The sequence below is a fragment of the Zea mays genome, chromosome 3, assembly GCF_902167145.1.
Source record: "Zea mays cultivar B73 chromosome 3, Zm-B73-REFERENCE-NAM-5.0, whole genome shotgun sequence".
NCBI lineage: Eukaryota > Viridiplantae > Streptophyta > Magnoliopsida > Poales > Poaceae > Zea > Zea mays.
In genome coordinates this window covers 8,295,784-8,314,330 of record NC_050098.1, presented here as the reverse complement: position 1 = coordinate 8,314,330, position 18,547 = coordinate 8,295,784, and the positions used below count along the sequence as shown (strand labels likewise).

At 47.9% G+C, this 18,547-nt stretch overlaps 2 protein-coding genes across 5 annotated transcripts; one reads left to right on the top strand and one right to left on the bottom strand.

The window, feature by feature from the left end:
* Window positions 1–608: 608 nt before the first annotated feature.
* Window positions 609–12,006, bottom strand: LOC100273925 (uncharacterized). The gene is made up of 6 exons (NM_001148317.1): window positions 11,598–12,006; window positions 10,501–10,533; window positions 2,234–2,554; window positions 1,523–2,143; window positions 1,380–1,424; window positions 609–805 (listed from the first exon to the last, which is right to left on the bottom strand). The coding sequence occupies exons 3-5, from the start codon at window positions 2,537–2,539 to the stop codon at window positions 1,395–1,397; spliced, it is 957 nt and encodes a 318-aa protein (NP_001141789.1). The 5' UTR covers window positions 2,540–2,554; window positions 10,501–10,533; window positions 11,598–12,006; the 3' UTR covers window positions 609–805; window positions 1,380–1,394.
* Window positions 12,007–12,320: 314 nt separating this feature from the next.
* On the top strand, window positions 12,321–14,141 carry LOC103649655 (uncharacterized). Of its 4 annotated transcripts, none has more exons than XR_563635.3 (6): window positions 12,321–12,484; window positions 12,945–13,027; window positions 13,112–13,192; window positions 13,278–13,416; window positions 13,484–13,758; window positions 13,853–14,141. XR_563635.3 is itself a non-coding variant. In XM_008675388.3 (5 exons), the coding sequence occupies exons 2-5, from the start codon at window positions 12,960–12,962 to the stop codon at window positions 13,587–13,589; spliced, it is 366 nt and encodes a 121-aa protein (XP_008673610.1). In that variant the 5' UTR covers window positions 12,321–12,484; window positions 12,945–12,959; the 3' UTR covers window positions 13,590–14,141. The 4 variants fall into 4 exon arrangements, 1 of the variants encoding a protein (XP_008673610.1); XR_563637.4 differs by having other exon boundaries at window positions 12,338–12,756; window positions 13,306–13,416; XR_563636.4 differs by having other exon boundaries at window positions 12,338–12,756.
* The last annotated feature ends 4,406 nt before the right edge of the window (window positions 14,142–18,547 follow it).

Below are 18,547 nucleotides of genomic sequence, written 5' to 3'. Positions count from 1 at the left end.
CCCCAGGGAACCCAACACCCGAGGGTCAAATCCCTACCACCACGAATCCCTGGGTGGGCAGCACCTGGCAGGGTCAAGCTCCCCGGCTGCTATTTGGAGCTCCGGGGTTTCCTCCCAGTCTGCTGACCAGCTGTATTTTACAGTTTAATTACACTTATCAAGTATCTTACACTATCCATTTACATTTTCAATATGTTTGTATCCCATAAAAATTCTGCTGCAACTATGAGTGTCAAGTGAATAAAAAAAGGATTTAACATCACTGAAAACAATTTAAAAAATTAGAAATTGATCAAGTAGAGCACATGAAGACAATAGGAAACAAAATATGTTAATGCAATGAAATAGAATATTTTTCATCCAACATTTTGTTGCTTCAAATAAAGTTTTCAACAGCACTTAATATCACATTGGTTTTACAAGTTTATCGATCCACTGTTGACAAAAGCTCACAAATGAAAAATTATAGCAACAACAATACAACACCACAATCTGATTCTCCTGGTTCTCCATTATGCATGCTCAACTTCAGTTCAACACCACCACAGCATAGAGACATGCCATCCAGGTATAGAAAGTACCAAGTGCTAAATTATTAGATCATTCCAGACTATAGAAAGTACCAAGTGCTCAAATTATACAAAGACAATGTCATCCAAATATAGAAGCTAATAGGTCCTATTACATTAGATCAAGCACAAGAGATCTCAATATTCTTAACAATCTCATTACTTCAGTTTTCTTAACAATTGCACTTCTTACTTCAGTAGCTTTAGCATCTCACATCAATATTTCTACACACTTCCTGTTCATCAACAAGTGAATAGGGTGAGAACATGGTATACAATAGTGTAAGTCAAATCAGTTCATACTGATACATGAAACTGCTAACTAATAAAATATTATAATTACATTTTTTCGCACACATCATATTCATACTTATGTCTAAAAGTAGTATTCTATTATGCTGCAGAAGGCTAATGGCATGTAAACCGAACAGAAAACTTCGCATCATAGGATACAGTGGTGTAAGTTACAACAAATGGAGTCACAATAGAGCTTGTTGTATTATCTAATTAGTACATCATGGATATAGAACTTCAGAGGCAATGGAAAAGATGAATTCCAAACAAAACTGTAATAACATCTAGTAGCATGAAGTGCATACTTGGTCACATGACACATGATAGGAAGTTAAGCCAATTCAGAGATGACTGCTCATAGAGATCAGTACAACATTATCATTAGAACCAATTTGGCAGTTCATAGAGAGTTAACGGGTTAAATACGTACACAATCTAAAATCTCAACATTGCAGCAGCAAGATTTATAGGCAATCTAAATTCTCGACAGAAATTAAAATTGAATAAAATTGTTACCAAGTACAGGAATCCTCATACACCACTCACTCGTGGAGATAGCACCTGCAATTGAATAAAATTGTGTTACAAAATGATTTATCAAACTGAAGAAATGCAAAATATTTATCAAACTGAATTGAGTAGTGCTTCATTTGAAATACCTGTTTGTTAATCTCATCCCTAAGCCACAACAACCTAACACGTGCCCTCTTGGTAGTCATAAAGATCTCCCGGTTTTCTTCACACTTAAACACTCCTAATGCTTTTGCCATTTCTTCTTCACTTAGATCTTCCATTGACTCCAAAATAGCAACACACTTTCCAATGGAATACTCTTCTTTGCTTCTTTCATTTGATGGTTGATTGACCTCACTAATAAACTTGTTACTTTGTTCCTTCTTGAATTGCAAAAAATCCTCAAGAACCCCAGCGATTTGGTTTTGCTTGCACTTCCTTCCATGACTATCCTCTCTACAATCCGAAGATGCCGGTGTCCGGTCATTTGTGCCAAGATCAGCATGAGTACTTGAAACTGCGTGCCTTTGAACATTTGAGGAGGATGGATTTAAACCGGAATCGAGCTCAAGGTCATCATTCCTAAAAGAGCTTACAGCTTCATTTACAGCATCATCTTGAGGGTTTGAAACCTGCTGAACCGGTGCTAGTTGTTGCGTGGATGTAAAATTTAGATCTCCGGTTGCACAGCTTCCTTGATATAGCAATTCCAATTGGTTGTAGAGAGGAAATGGCTTTGATTGGAACTTCTTCATCTTTGGATGGTTCTAGTTATTGCAGCAAAAGGTTAAGATTAGGATCAAACTATGTCAAATATTAGGACAGCAATCAAACTAAGTACGAAAAAAGGAACTTACTTTAATTATTCTGTCCCATATTGGTGGCAATGCATTTATCATGCCAAGGCTGTCATTCCATCCAGCCCCACTTTGTTTCCGGGCTTCCTTTATTAACTTGTAATTTGCTTTGAGCTCTTTTTCTTTCTCTTGGATTTGCGCTTTCGAAAATTGAGCTAGAGGAAATTTCTCATTGAACATTTGAGTTATACTACGCCAGCCCTCCGGAATCCAACCATTTTGACCCCTAAATCTTGGATTATTATGCTCATGCAAGATGTCAACAAGACTCTTCTCATAATTCATATTCCAAGAAGCTCTTGCCATAATTGATCAACAGTTCTATGAAAATAACCAACTAATCAGCAGCTTTCAATATAATAAACTACTAAACAGTTCTGAAAACTAACTAAAAAGCAATCAAGAAAAACAACAAAAACTACTAAACAATTCTGAAAATTAATAACTAATATGCAGCTTTCAAAACAACCAACTACTAACCAGCTTTCATGCCCGATCTTGGATGTATTGGTCCCACATTTGCATTGCAATTTGATCTCTAAGAATATTTCCCTGGCTGCTTTGTAAATTCATTGACTCTACATCATTCTGATAGTTGTCATCTCCATCGGGCAAATCAATAAAATCTGCTGGTTGAATATGACTTGGTTGTTGTTCTAGCCACATATCATCTCCATTTAATCTTCTAATTATGTTATGAAACACAGCTGCTGCAGCTGGGATTTTACTTTGAGACTCAGTGGGATGATGAGTACCCACTATGAGAATCTGAAATCTCTTCTTTAATACCCCAATAGCCCGCTCAATATGGTTTCTAAGAATAGCATGACGATGGTTGAAAAGCTCCTTATAATCTGCATATGCGATTCTTCGAGATGATCGCCTACTATGTAAGTAGAGGGACTCTAACTCTCATCAAGAGGATGACACTATGAGTTGGGGCAATTTTCTGTTTATTTCTTCAAACTCTACACAATGCCATACCCTTAGAGGGGTTGGGGACACATATTTATAGCCCTAGGGGCTGCACTACCACACCTTCTCACACACACTACACAACAGGATTGTCCTCTAGATGCTAAAGAGACTACAGAGGACAGTCAAAAGCGACTGTTGTCCTCTAGATGCTAAAGCGACTACAGAGGACAGTCAAAAAGCGACTGCTGTCCTCTAGATGCTAAAGAGACTACAGAGGACAGTCAAGCTGTCCTCTAGATGCTAAAGGACTACAGAGGACAGTCAAAAGCAGGTTGTCCTCTAGATGCTCAAGACTCAAGACTTATTCCATCATTCTCCCCCTAAGTCTTGGTCGTCGTCTTGTGAGAAAGTTGGGTCATCCCGGACCTGGAGCAAAGCTCAACAAACTTGATCTTCCCAAGGGGCTTGGTGAGCAGATCTGCAAGCTGATCCTTGGTGTTGATGTAGCGCGCCTTGATGCTCCCTTCTGCCAAGCAGTCTCGGATGAAGTGGTATCTCAGCCGGATGTGCTTGCTCCGTTCATGAAACACGGGGTTCTTGGCCAATGCCAGAGCGGACTGGCTGTCCACCCTGAGTTCCACCGCTCCAGTGTCTCTCCCGAGGAGATCACCGAGCAGTCGAGCCAGCCAGAGCGCCTGAGTCGAAGCAGTGGACGCCGCTATGTACTCGGCCTCGCAGCTGGACATGGCCACCACCTGCTGCTTGACCGACTGCCAGCTAATGAGGCACTTGCCGAGGAAGAAGAGGATCCCGCTTGTGCTCTTGCTAGTGTCGATGTCGCAGGCGTGGTCGCTGTCGCTGTACCCGACAAGGTGTGCCTCCCCAGGGCACCTCGGGTAGTAGAGACCGTGGTCGAGAGTCCCCGCAACATAGCGGATGATCCTCTTCACAGCCTGCTCATGCTCCGTCGTCGGTCGCTGCAGAAACCGACTAACGTAGCCGACGGAGTATGCCAAGTCAGGCCGTGTGTGGACGAGGTAGCGAAGGCTCCCCACAAGACGCCGGTACTGTGTAGCATCCACCTCCTCCGTCGTGCTGTCGCGACTCAGCTTCAGCCTCTCCTCCATCGGAGTGAGAGCTGGGTTGCAGTCGATGAGCCCAGCCAGCTCAACAATGCGCTTGGCGTAGGCGGTCTGGCGAAGTGTGATCCCGGAGTCTCCCTGGTGCACCTCAATCCCCAGGTAGAAGGAGAGATGCCCCAGGTCACTCATTTGGAAGGTGGCCTTCATCTCTTCCTTGAACGCTGCCACCTCTGCATCCTTGGCGCCGGTGATCACCAAGTCGTCGACGTAGACACCCACCAGCAGGGCATTTTCTCCATTGCCCCGCTGATAGATGGCCGCCTTGTGCGGGCTTGGCATGAAGCCCATCCTCTTGAGCGTGGAATCCAGCTTGGCATTCCACGCCCTTGGTGCCTGTCGCAAGCCGTAGAGAGCCTTGCGCAGGCGCAACACCTTGCCCTCCTTGCCAGGGATCGCAAAACCTGGCGGCTGGTGTACATAGACCTCCTCCTTTAAGTCGCCGTTAAGAAACACCGACTTGACATCCATGTGATGAACATGCCAGCCCTTCAGGGCTGCCAGCGCGAGGAGGAGTCGCACAGATTCCATCCGTGCTACAGGGGCGAAGGCATCGTCGAAGTCGATCCCCTCCTGCTGCAAGAAACCGCGTGCCACCAAGCGAGCCTTATGCTTGACGATGGCGCCGGCTTCATCCTCTTCAGTTTGAACACCCACTTAAGGGTGATCGCGCGATGACCATGAGGGAGGTCAGCGAGCTCCCAAGTGCGGTTTGTCTCAACCGCGTCCATCTCCGACTGCATCGCGGCACGCCAAGCCGCATGTTTCTCGGCCTCCGCGAAAGACCGAGGCTCACCATCGTCGCATGCAAGATGCAACTCTCCTGCCAGAATGCGAGATGCAGGGCCTGGCACCGGACGGGTCGATGAGAAGGCCCTCCACCCTTCGATACCGCAACGGCTCGCCGTCGTAGCACGCGTCGACGCGCTCCTCGTCGCGGGACAGAGGGGTCACGAGCTCCACTGGGTCGTGCTCGACACGAGCTGGTGTCGGAGAGGACGTTCCCGGAGAGGGTACCGTCGGTGCTGGAGTACGTGGTGGCGAAGAGCTCGCTGTAGCCGGAGTCGTGGCTGGAGTGCGTGGTGGTGAAGAGCTCGTTGTAGCAGGAGCTGGAGAGTGTGGCGCTGGAGTCGGCGGAGACTTGGGGGCTGGGGTAGACCTGCTCGGAGAAGAGTTGCCTACTCCCCCAGCTCCCTCAAAGTGGACGTACTCGATGGTGAAGTCGTACGTCGGAGTCGTGCCGTCGTCCACCGCCTTGTCCCACGCCCATCCTCGCCCTTCGTCGAACACTACGTCGCGCGCCGTGCGCACACGCTGTGTTCTTGGGTCAAGGATGCAGTAGGCCTTCGAGCCCTCCGCGTAGCCAATGAACACCCCCGGGGTGCTCCTATCGTCGAGCTTGCTGATGTGGCCAAGCTCCTTGGTGAACGCGAGGCAGCCGAAGACCCGTAGGTGGGAGACCGCCGGCTTGCGCCCATGCCAAGCCTCGTACGGTGTCATCCCGTTGAGAGCCTTGGTGGGCGAGCGGTTGAGGATGTAAACCGCTGTCACCACCGCCTCTCCCCAGAAGACAGCTGGCATTCCTCTCTGCTTGAGGAGAGCCCGAGCCATCCCCACAACCGTCTGGTTGCGCCGCTCGACGACGCCGTTCTGCTGCGGGCTGTACGGCGCGGAGTAGTGGCGCTGAACGCCCTCATCCGCGCAGTACGACGCGAACTCAGCCGCCGTGAATTCGCCGCCGTTGTCGGTGCGCAGCACGCGCAACATGCGGCCGCACTCCGCCTCCGCAGCGACCTGCACACGCCTGATGGCGTTCGCAGCCTCTCCCTTGCTGCCAAGGATCATCACCCACATGTAGCGGGAGAGATCGTCGACGAGCAGCAAGAAGTAGCGTCGTCCTCCTGGTGTGGCTGGTGTCACCGGGCCACACAAGTCCCCATGCACGAGCTCGAGCCTCTCCTTGGCTCGGAAGCTCGACTGCTGGGGAAAGGGGAGTCGTCTCTGCTTTGTCAACACGCAGACATCGCAGAATTGCTCCACATGGTCAAGGCACGGCAGGCCTCGTACCATCTCCTTGGCACTGAGCCGCTTCAGGGCTTCGAAGTTAAGGTGCCCGAAGCGCTCGTGCCACTGCCATGCCCCGTCGTCTCGACGAGCAGCAAGGCAGCAAGGTTGTGCCACCTTCACATTGAGGATGTAAAGCCGATTTGCACTCCTGCGTACCTTGGCAAGAAGGCGACGAGAGGGATCCCAGATCCTCATGACTCCGTGCTCGACCTCCACGCGCGAACCGTTCTCATCCAGCTGTCCCAAGCTGATGATAGAGTTCCTCAACGCGGGGATGTAGTAGACTCCGGTGAGCAGCCTGTGCTCACCAGACGCGGCGGTGAAGACGACTGAGCCGGCGCCCTTGATCTCTACGCCGGAGGCGTCCCCAAACTTGACGGAGCCTCGGACGCTAGAGTCAAGCTCGGTGAAGAACTCCCGTCGGCCGGTCATGTGATGAGTGGCGCCGGTGTCGAGGCACCATCCTTCGATCATGTCCTTGTTGGAGCCGTCGCCGAGGAAAGCGCGTGCTTTCGACTCATCAAGGTGGAGGAGTGCCGCTGCGGCCGGTGCCGCTGGAGATGGCTCGATGCTTGCATGTGCCAGGAGCAGGGCCTCCTCCTCCGCCTCCGCCTGTGCGACGTTGGCCTGGCCACGTCGTGGCTGCCGACAATCCCTGGCCCAGTGGCCAAGCTTGCCGCAGTTGTGGCAGCCGTCGTCTCGTGCCGGCTTCTTGTTGCCGACGGCGCCGCCTTGGGCACCTCCACGTGCACCACCCTCAGCATGTCCTCGCGCCCCGGCCTGGGCGCCTCCACGCGCCTTGCGCGGCTTGCCGCGTTTGCGGCCTCGTGTCGAGGAGGACTCCCCCTGCTTCTTGTCACCCTGGCAGGCCTCCCACTGCTCCCGAGTGAGATGTAGCTTCCCGCCGATAGTGATAGGCCCAGAGAGAGCCTGTGGTTCGTCGCCGTCGACCACCTTGAGGCGACCAATCGCCTCTTCGATCGTCATCGTGGAGAGGTCTAGCAGAGACTCGATCGAGCGAGCAATCTGCCTGTACTTCTCGGGGATGCAACGGAAGAGCTTCTCAACAGCTCTCTCCTCATCGTAGGTGTCGTCGCCGAACTGCACCATCTTCTGCAACAGAGTGTTGAGGCGGAGAGCAAAGTCATCAACATCCTCACCTGGCTTGAAGGCCAGGTTCTCCCACTCCTTGCGAAGTGCCTGCAGTGTGGTCTTGCGGGCACGATCGCTGCCGATGCGGGTCGCAGCGATGGCGTCCCAGGCCTCCTTGGCAGTCCGCTTCTGGGAAAGCGAAAACTGCATCTCGGGCGGGACTGCAGCAATGAGGGCATCCAGCGCCCGCCGATCCTCGTGGTAGTCGACGTCGTCGTAACGAACTGCTTCCCACATGTGGCGAACCTGGAGCCGTACCCTCATCACCGCGGCCCACTCGACGTAGTTGGTCTTGGTGAGGGTAGGCCACCCACCGCCGGGACCGATGTCCCTGACAATGGCTTGGGCCATGCGGCGACCATGGTACCGATCCGGGGAGGGAGAACCGCGCCGCCTGTAGAGGCCGCGATCTCCGTCGACTCGGTCGCCGCCGCCGGGAGCACCGCCGGCGCGTCTACGCCCGTCTGGGCTGCCGCCGCGTGCGCCCCCGCCTGGAGCGCCGTCAGCGTGTCGGCGCCTATCCGGGCTGCCGCCACGCGCGCCCCCATGGGGATGCGCGGCTGCCCACTGTGCCGCCTGCTCTCGCGCTGCTTCCCTCGCCAGCCTGAGCTCGTCGTCGGTGTTGTCGTCGACAGAAGCAGAGCTGCCAGCTCTACTGCCGCGCAGAACCTCGAGCTCTGTTGCCGCCGCACGTGCAGCATCCGCCGCCTCCGCTGCTTCTACTTCCGCTCTCGCCGCTGCCAGTTCCGCCGCCGCCAACCGTGCTGCCCTCGCCGCTGTCGCTGCAGCCGCTGCTGCTGCTCGCTCGCGTTCTTGTGCCGCGGCGACCTCGGCCTCCTGCTGGCGCCGCGCACTCGAAGTGGCCAAGCGTAGGGACATGGTGGGCTAGTGAGGGGTCGCTGCGTGTGGAAGAGGCTGTCTCAGACGAAAGGCTGCTCGTCTGAGCAGGGGAGGAAGGAACAGTTGGAGCTCTTGCTGCCGACTGAGTGTGGGGAGAGGCACGGGAAGGAGATGAGCACGAGATGTTTAGGCTGCAGGATAGTTTGCCTCTGATACCAATTGTAAGTAGAGGGACTCTAACTCTCATCAAGAGGATGACACTATGAGTTGGGGCAATTTTCTGTTTATTTCATCAAACTCTACACAATGCCATACCCTTAGAGGGGTTGGGGACACATATTTATAGCCCTAGGGGCTGCACTACCACACCTTCTCACACACACTACACAACAGGATTGTCCTCTAGATGCTAAAGAGACTACAGAGGACAGTCAAAAGCGACTGTTGTCCTCTAGATGCTAAAGCGACTACAGAGGACAGTCAAAAAGCGACTGCTGTCCTCTAGATGCTAAAGAGACTACAGAGGACAGTCAAGCTGTCCTCTAGATGCTAAAGGACTACAGAGGACAGTCAAAAGCAGGCTGTCCTCTAGATGCTCAAGACTCAAGACTTATTCCATCATACTACACCTAAACTCACCAAGGTGGTATCTCACACCACGATATGGAGCAAGAAATGATGGTGTGTTTGCGTATCCACCGTCGACAAGGTAAAACTTGCCCTCTGGGACATGAAAACCTTTGCTAATAGCGGATTTAAGCACCCCAGCATCTGATGCGGATCCTTCCCAGCCGCATGAGATAAAAGTGAAGTTCAAGTTGAAGTCACACGCTACCATCACATTCTGGGATAATGTTCCTTTTCTATTCCTATATGGTGGGGCTTTCTCTTCTGAAATTGTGATAGGGACGTGAGTACCGTCAATAGCACCTATACAATTCTGCACATAAAGGAAAGAAAGTGTTGGGTGACAAAGGTAATGGGAAGAAAGAGTCAAGGAAATTGATTGATATGGTGTATTACCTGAAAGAATGGCCAAAATCGGGAGTCCGAGGCAATCTTAGGATGAGGTTCCAAGGAAGTAGGAAGTTTGACAAATCTACATGTGAGGGTAGGAATTATATTGAAGACGGCCTTCACATGTCTATGGATTGTTTCGCCACTATGCTGAAATGTCTTCTGTAGCCTCCCATTACTAGCATTGTGTGATATCATGAACATAAATATTCCTAATTGTTCCTCAATTGTGACTCCGCGTGTATCGCGCAAAAGCCTCTCCCGCCTAGATAATTAGCTATTGCCTTAAATATTCGTGGCTCCATGCGAAACTCGCTCATACACCAATTCTCGTGGCCTTCTAAAATTTCTCTAATCTTCTTAGCACCAGTATATTCAGAAGTATGTACTGCCCTTTTTTCTTCATTAAGTCCTTCGAGTATGCTAGGAATGATGATAAAAAATAGTTCCTCATCCTCTTCCTCCTCCATTTCCATGAATTTCAGAATTTTCTTCCTTCTACACTCCATAATCTCATTCCTTGAGCCCATTATCTAATATCTACAGATTATATGGACTTTAGAAATATATATGGACTACAGATAATTATAAAACACAAATACAAGGCAGAACAAATATATTAAAAATACAAGGCAGATCAATACAAGCATAATTGGCAGATCACACAAGATATATAAACTGGTGAGTAAAATAAAAAGCATTGTATCGCACAAGATATATAAACTAGTGAGTAAAATACAAGCATAATTGGCAGATCACACAAGATATATAAACTGGTGAGTAAAATACAAGGCAGATCAATACAAGCTACATCACTTTTGAACACATAACCCTTAAGTATAATTTTGGCAGATCAATACAAGCACAATTGGCCCATAGATATTAAATGTCATCGCTGATTCATATCAAGGAATTCTCAAATGTGAAAGAATAAAAAATTTCATACATGGTATGGTTGAGGGGTAAAGTGATTGTGCTGTTCTCTCACTCCACTAGAAAATCTTTTTCTGGAATGCAAGGTCACCACACAGTTCTACCAAATGCATCTACTCATGTGCCATTTTCTGGTGGAGTGAGAGAACAGCACCAAATGCAACAACTGATTTATGCAACATTAGTGAGAATCAACATTACCTGATAATGTTGCCTGTGAGCGATTGTTTCAACCTGTACATAAGACAATAAATCAGCACACCTGTATAGAACTAATAAGTGCTCCTATCCATTAAATTTTGTGATCCATTAAATTATGATCTATTACCAAGTGCAAGGGCATGACTAAATAGAAATGCAGCATATTCTTAACTTCAAATCTAAGGCCAGAAAACCAACTAATCATACAAATGCAGTTTTTAATCAACAAGGAAACACATGAATGAATGGAAACACATGAAACACATAATTGGTGAGCAGCCCATTTCATACAAATGCAGTTTTTAATCAACGAGGAAACACATGAATGAATGGAAACACATGAAACGCATAACTGGTGAGCAGCCCATTTCAAACGAACACATGAGCAATATTTAAATACCTAAGCAGCTTTTCTATTTCTATATCTACTCCAGAGTATACCACATTGGTTAAGAATTCAACTTCAAGTAAAACCAGTCATAGAGTAGAGTTCTATGTCAGGACAGTAAATAAATGAGTACCCTACTTCAAACAATATGAGCTAGTGTTTAACACTTGCACAGCTTTTTAATAAATATGGTCCAAATTTTTTCACATTGTCAATATCAGGTAGCACTTTGTGCAAAGTTAACAACTCATGTTACATATCAGAATTCTTGCATAGCATGTTACATAGCAGAGCTGTCCTTTACATATCAACTCGTGTTACATATCAGAACTGCAAGAATCAACTCATGTTACATAGCAGAGCTGTCCAAATTTTTTCACGTTTTCACGAAAGCTACATATAAAGCGGCACTGCAAGAATCAACTCATGTTACATATCATCTGGAACTGAAGCTACTGATGATGATGCTGTTCATGAGTGCAAAACATCCAAAACCAGAATAATACAGAATTTTCTTGCTCTTTCATACCATAAGCTACGACACTCAGCTCTTTCATGAATAGTTAACTCATTAGTAAAGAGTTTATAGCGCCTAAACAACATCAGGTAGCACTTTGTGCAAAATTTACAGCGCCTAAACAACATCAAGAAAAGTAATCACATGGATAGAGTCATCGGGAGAGGCGGTAGGAGTTGGATCGGGACTTACAGTCCAGGTGGGTGCTTGGCCGGAGTTAATGTTGTGCCACGCTAACGGATCAATGGTGCGGCAGCAGGGCGACGACGGAGCGGCGGCGGCGAAGGAGGAGGAGGAGAAGGTGCGGCTGGGGTCGAGCCCGCCGAGCTGCCGCGGCTTGTGCTACGCGTGCAGCCCGTGCACGGCCGTGCAGATGCCCACGATGTCGTCGTCGTCGGTGCCGCTCGTGGCGGCGCTCTCCAACTACAAGCCGGTCGGGTGGAAGTGCCGTATGGCGGCAGGTGGGAGAGGTCGAGGGGGGCGATCACGATGGGAGGGGGAGGGGAGGAAGAGGCGGAGAGGCGGCGGGTGAGGGGCGGAGGCGGCGGCTGGGTGAGGGGCGGAGGCGGCGGCTGGGCGAGGAGCCATTAGCAATTTTGCCATTATCCGCGACGCCGCGATGGGCGAGGGTTTCCTGCCCGACCTCACGCGAATCGGGCCCGGGAAATGGGCAGCCAAATGCAAATTTTCCCCCCGGGGGAGATTTGAGCCCGTGGATTCGTGACCAGGGGGTTGGGTCGGGATCCCGGAGGGAAACCAGGCTGCCAAACGAGCCCTAAAGATTTGCCACTCTAACAAAGAGTCATTAACCAATTGCCACTCTTACAAATAGTATTAAATATTTACCACTCTTATCGTTAACCTCTTAAATAATTGTCATTTAATCCCATTTAACCATCCTAATTGAATCTCACCGTAAGAATAGGATCACTAGATCCAAACAAATCGAAAGTTAGTTCAGTGACTGGAGCCATCCGTCTCCGCCCAGCGCTGCGCCCGCCGGAGACAAGGCGTCCACTTCCGTTCGCACCCCCCACCCCCAGGCGGCACCCAGCTCCTCCCGCACCCGCCCCACTCAGGTGATTCATTGCGTCCTCGTGCTTTCCCATCTTCTCCTGTGCTTGGATTGGATCTGTCTGGGAAGATTCAGCTCCTGGATTCTTTCATCTGTTCTTGGTTGTAGCCTCGTTGTTCTTATGGATGTTGCAGGCAGAAGAAGAGATTTTTGTTCTGTTGTGCAAATGCGTTTTGGTCTGCCTACTGTTAATGTTTCAATGTTGATCGTAAGAGGAAACCTTGCAAATAATCATCGATCCATGACAGATGATGCATGAGCCTCTTCATGTCTTAGGTCAGCCTGATGCATAGGATACTTTGGCAAGGACGCATCATTTCGTTTTGGTTTATTAGCTTATCACAAAGAGATGCATCTGTTTTTGTTTCACGGTCAAGCTGCATATCATATTTGGACTATGATATTTCAACATATAGAGTACTTGGGCATAGTTTAATGCGATTATTGTTGATTATGTTTTGTAGTGCCACAGATGGCAGATGGCAATGAGAAGGACTTTGATGAAGAATTCTCTGGTTCTGCAAATGTCACCACTAGCAACGTGCAGGTTTCTATCACTGAATTCAACGTTGCTTTGGTTCTATGATGAATTGATTCATATGTATTTTATCATATTGTGTGGTGCATATAGGATATCTCATTGGAGGGTGTCACTTCTAGCAAATGGGGCAAATTGCCTGATGATATTTTTTTTTGAACATCTCCCACCTGGGTGAGTTGTTAAAATATGTGAGTGTGATTGTCAATTAGTCTTATTAACAATGCTGAACTGACTGTGAGTGTGATTGTCAATGCAGGCTTGATAAGATGTGATTGTCAATGCAGGCTTGATAAGGGAAAAGTAAAAGCTACAAGACAGTCAAAGTGTGGTGTATGTGGTGAGTATGGCCACAGAACAGGAAGTGCAAAGTGTCGATACACAGGCGCGAAGACAAGGTACTCAACAATTCTTCTTAATCTATTTTAAATGACATACATGTTAGTGAATTTTGAACTTTTGTAGGAAGAGGTGCAGGAAAGTAAATGCAAAGGTTGGAGCAAAACCTAAAATCTATGTTGATGACGATGATCAACGCGGGGAGTCTTCTGTACCAAAACGACGTAGATGACCTATTTTTGTAGAGCAAGTTGAAAATGCAAGCACGACACCAGATGACTTGCAACTACATGAGGGAACTAATGAGTCCCAAGAATGGGCTCAATTTGCTTCATCTTCTGGAAAGAAGCTAACACCTAGGAGGAAACCGATTGTCCAAGTTGAACATGATACTAAGTCAGGTGTGGTGTTGATATCACCTTTTTTTTGTTCATGTTAATAAGTTCATGTTGATGCAACAACACTTTTGTTCTTGTCTTGTTGATGTTTGGGCAGGTGAAAGACGACCGTCGGATGGTGATACCTTTGAGGAGTTACATGCAAGAACTGCAAGTGGTGGACAAAATTGTTAATGATTCTGAAGGGATGCATCTTGTTTACATATTTGTGTTGTCAATATTTGGATTGTTTCATTTATTTGGTGATATTTGTAATTACAGTTCTTTCAGTGCTGTAAGGATGCTTTTGAAATAAATTGAGTTCTCATTGAAGTTACTGTAAGGATGATTTGCGAAATAAATTGAGTTATCATTGAAGTTAATGTAAGGATACTTTTTGAAATAAATTGAGTTGTCATTATAATATTGTCTGGTTGTCATTTGAATATGTAAGTGAATGAAGAGGTGAAGAAAAGGTCAGCCAGATATTCACGAGGCTTGACTAGCATGTTGTGGAGTGTCCTGCGGAGGTGTCTGCTAGTTGAAGGAGTGCTTGACAGCTAACAATGGTTCAAATTGCAGTTAGTACGTGTGTTGCTGCTCGTACGTGTGTTGCTGCTCGTACAATCCTGTTGTCTATTTGTTTGGATCCATCTTAGAGGCTAAGACTTGGATTAGGATGCTTAAATGGGATTAGATGGCAATTATTTAAGAAGTTAACGATAAGAGTGGCAAATAATTAATACTGTTTGTAAGAGTTGCAATTGGTTAATGACTTTTTGTTAGAGTGGCAAATCTACCCTACTAGAATATTTGGCGCCCTTCCGGCACCCTACAGTTCACAAAATTCGCAGGAGTTGGAAATAGTTTTGAAATTCTTCTTCAATATAAAGGTAAAGTCAAAGTTCTTATACATAGATGCAGCATTTCACTCTCGTACTATGAGGAGTCGATTTGTTTCCTTGTTTTGAATTTTGCACTTTCAAGGATTCCATTTGTTTCCATGTGTTTGAATCTTGCAACATATGTACAAAATGAATGGTACGGAGTACGTACTTATCTCGTTTAGTTTGCATGCAGATGAAAAGAAGGTTGTCTTCCTTCTCCATGGATACATCGTCAGTGGTCTGCCTGATGAACTTGAGGCAACAGATTGTTGTGAGTAACGTCAAATTAGTAATTTGAGCTTCATGTTTATTTCCCATTTTTGTTATGAGTACATTTATTTTTGGATTTTAGGTTCTTGCATATGGTAAACAGGACATAGCAGAACAAGCTAGGCAGTTTATTCATGGTAAGTCCAAATAACTGTATCCTTGTCTCTCAACATTTCCCCTTATTTTATACCCCTCTGGTTTTCATGATGATGTTGGGACAGCAATTTTTATTTCATTTTTGAATGAAAAATGTTGTACAACATCAATTGAAAATTGGACTATTAATAGGCCAAGCAGCGTTCGGCGAAATGCACGCGGCCCAGGATGGCGCGGGTTGAGGAAAGAGCTCCTTTGGCAGCCAGGACAGGCTACGCCGGGGCAGGCCAACCCAGGCATCCCCCGCCACGCTCGCCTGGCTGCCCGCGGGAGTGCGTCCTCCGCAGGTGAGCCCTGCCCTGCTGCCGTTTGGGACACCAGCCCCGGCCCTGCTGCCCTCGGCTGTTTTATCTGCTCGAGCGATGTCGTTGTTGTGGAGGTGGGAGCGAAGAGTCAAGGACGGGAACGACGCTCGACGGGAATGTGTGCCCGGCCTCCGGAGGCGAGACGTGCGCGACCCAGCGAAACCCGTCGCGCCCAGGGCCTACTACCACGCGGACTGATCTCCCAAATGGCCCAATGACCGCCACGGGCATTCTAGGCCACGGTGTGACGGGCTCCCGAGGAAACCGGTCGGTTTCCGTGCTCCCAAAGGAGCCCTAGGCCTTGTTCGTTTACGTCGGATTGCACTCGGAATCGATCCAGCTAATCAAAGTTTATATAAATTAGAGAAGCAATCCGTCTAGGAATCGTTCCGACCCACCAATCCGACACAAACGAACAAGGCCCTAGGTGGCCTGAACCCTGATGGAATCAGCAGCGTGAGCTGTTGTTGCTGTTGCAAGTTGTGTAGAGTTAGTACTCCGTACATTACTGTAGGTTGACTGACTCCAATGCATAGTGTCAAGTGAAGTTTATTTCAAAAAATAGACTATAACATGTCCTGTAGTACTTAGAAAGTATCTCCAACACACAGTCTAAATACCCTTTCCATTTTGCATTGCAAAAGAGAGAATATGCAAAAGTAGACTGCATTGTGAGGGGATCTATTTACTACTAGAAGATAAAGAATTTAATATATTTATGGGCTTCATATTGTACTGCGCATGAGTAAATATAAACCCTGCAATACATTTTAGAGTGTGCTGTTGGAAAACACGTAGTGCCTATTTGTTAGTACAGTATTTTTTCAGTTTTTGTCAAATACTGTAGTATTCTAGAATACTACAGTTTTGAGGGTGTATGTGTTTGATAGCTTGTTGTGAAACAGACGAGGAGGCGCTTCTGACTGAAACTGGGTCAGCGCATCATCAGCAACCTTGTGTGATTGGTTGGAACAGTTTGATGGAAAAAGCAGAGGAGGACTTGAAGTTTGCAGTATCTATCTTTGTGGTCAGTGATGTGCCTGTGTCAGATGCTGATATTGCAGATGCGGTTGCTCAAAAGCTTGAAGTCAGTTCTGATTCGCTAATTCTGAGGAAACTGGCCCATGGACATTTCCTGCTCATGCTTCCCTCCCTGCAGTTTGCTGACCAGTTGACAGTGAGATGGAACACTATTCGTGCAGGCGCTTTTTCCCTGCATTGTAAAAAGTGGTCCAAGTTCTTTGGGTCTTCGAGTGCAAGTTTGCCTATCCCTGTGGAATTCGAGCTACGTGGCATTCCAATGCATGCCTGGGAGCTGACCACTGTCCAACAGCTTTTAAATCCTTTTGCTTGGGTCCAGGAGGTGCATGATGATACTTTACAACTCAAGAATTTGGATGTCTTTCGTTGTTACGGTTGGTGTTATGACTTGGCTTTAATCCCTCAGACTAGAGACCTTTGGATTACCGACCCTCTGGGAATTGGACCAGGTGTTGGTAGGCTAGCTCTTGCCTATCATGTTCAGATTAAAGTGTTGGTGGGACAACGTGCTGTACCAGATCCCACCCAGGTCCCATCTGATTTGGATGATTCTGCACGGCGGAGGAGGCGCTTCCGTTCACGTTCGCCACCTGGGGACCGTGATGGTAGGAGGGGCTCTGCAGATGACGGTGTGCATAAGGGCAGACAATCTGCTCTTCAACGTCTAGGCCCAGGGTCTGCGGTTCAGCCTAGGGAAGAAGACTTGGCTGCTGTTCGGGCATATTCAATGCTTGGTTCCTCCCCACCTCAGGCGAGCGCGGACCAGCACCTTGCGGTTCTTCAGGCCTTGGATGTGGAAGTCCCATGGACTCCGTCTGAGGCCTTATTATTATTGTCTCCTCCGGTTGAGGCTGTCATGTCTACTACTGCTATGTTGGGGGCCATGGCTCCGGGCCCTGAGCATATCCAGGGTCCCTTGGACCCTGTTGATGAGCCAGGGACCGTGGAGCAGCTGGCGCCCAGTTCTGAGGATTCTATAGCTGTCACCTCTATTCCTTCCGCAAATTTACCTCTGCTTACTTGGGAAGAGGATAGACTTGGTGCTGCTGTGGTTCCAGACATTGTGTCTAACCAGGGTATTCCTCACCCTGTTGAGAGGCATAGGTCTGTTGAGCCGCAGGATGCTGCCATTAATCGCAGAGGTGGCCTCCCTTCCAACCTTCAGGTATATTTTAGGCGAAAGCGTCACTCTAAGAAATGTTCTGCGCCGGATGCGCCTGCTGTTTCTTTCAATGACCTGGAGAAAATCATCAAGCCAGTGGTACAGCTGCTGCCCATGCCGGTTGCCAAGATTAGAAGCAGTAAGACTGTTGTTGCTGTGCCTCGTCGGAGTAGGAGGGTGGCTGGTGTCAAGCCTTGTTCTCCAGGTCCGATCATCACTGAAGCCCAAAAGAAAGTCATCAGGAGTTTGGGTCTCGCAGCCACGGAAGAAGCCATTGATCAAAAAGCTCAAGACAACTATTTTAAGCTGTTCGAGGGGCGCCTGACGGACTCTCATCTTGCTGCACTTGCTGCTATTTTTGGCTGGCAGGCTGAGCGATTTGATGATTCCAGCAGCCCAGTTCTCCTGGCAGGCTGTTAATTCCTGCTGTCCTTGGTCGTGTTTATTTGTTTTTTCAATGAATCTATCAAACATTCTTGTATGGAATGCCCGTGGCCTTAATAATAAGGCTAGGCGAGATTATGTAAGAGACACAATTCTATCCTCCAAAGCTGATATTATTTGCCTCCAAGAGACTAAAGTGGCGTCGTTTTCTTCCCATCTGCTCCTATCTGTGTGTGGTTCAGATTTTGATAAGTTCTTGACCCTGCCTGCTGTTGGTACTCGTGGTGGCATTCTAATTGCATGGAAGGGAGCAGTTTGTCAAGTCATCTCCTCTCGTATTGATAATTTCTCGGTTTCAGTTCAGTTTGCTAGGATGGATGGTATGAATTGGTGGTTCACTGGTGTTTATGGCCCGCAGGAAGATGATAGGAAAATTCAATTCCTCCAGGAGCTTCTTGATTTCAGAACCCTCTGCAGTGGTCCTTGGCTGTTGTCTGGGGATTTTAACATGATCTATCAAGCTGCTGACAAAAATAATGCTAAACTGAATAGAGCTTTGATGGGCAGATTTCGAAGGTTTCTTGATGACTGCCTTCTTAAGGAAATTC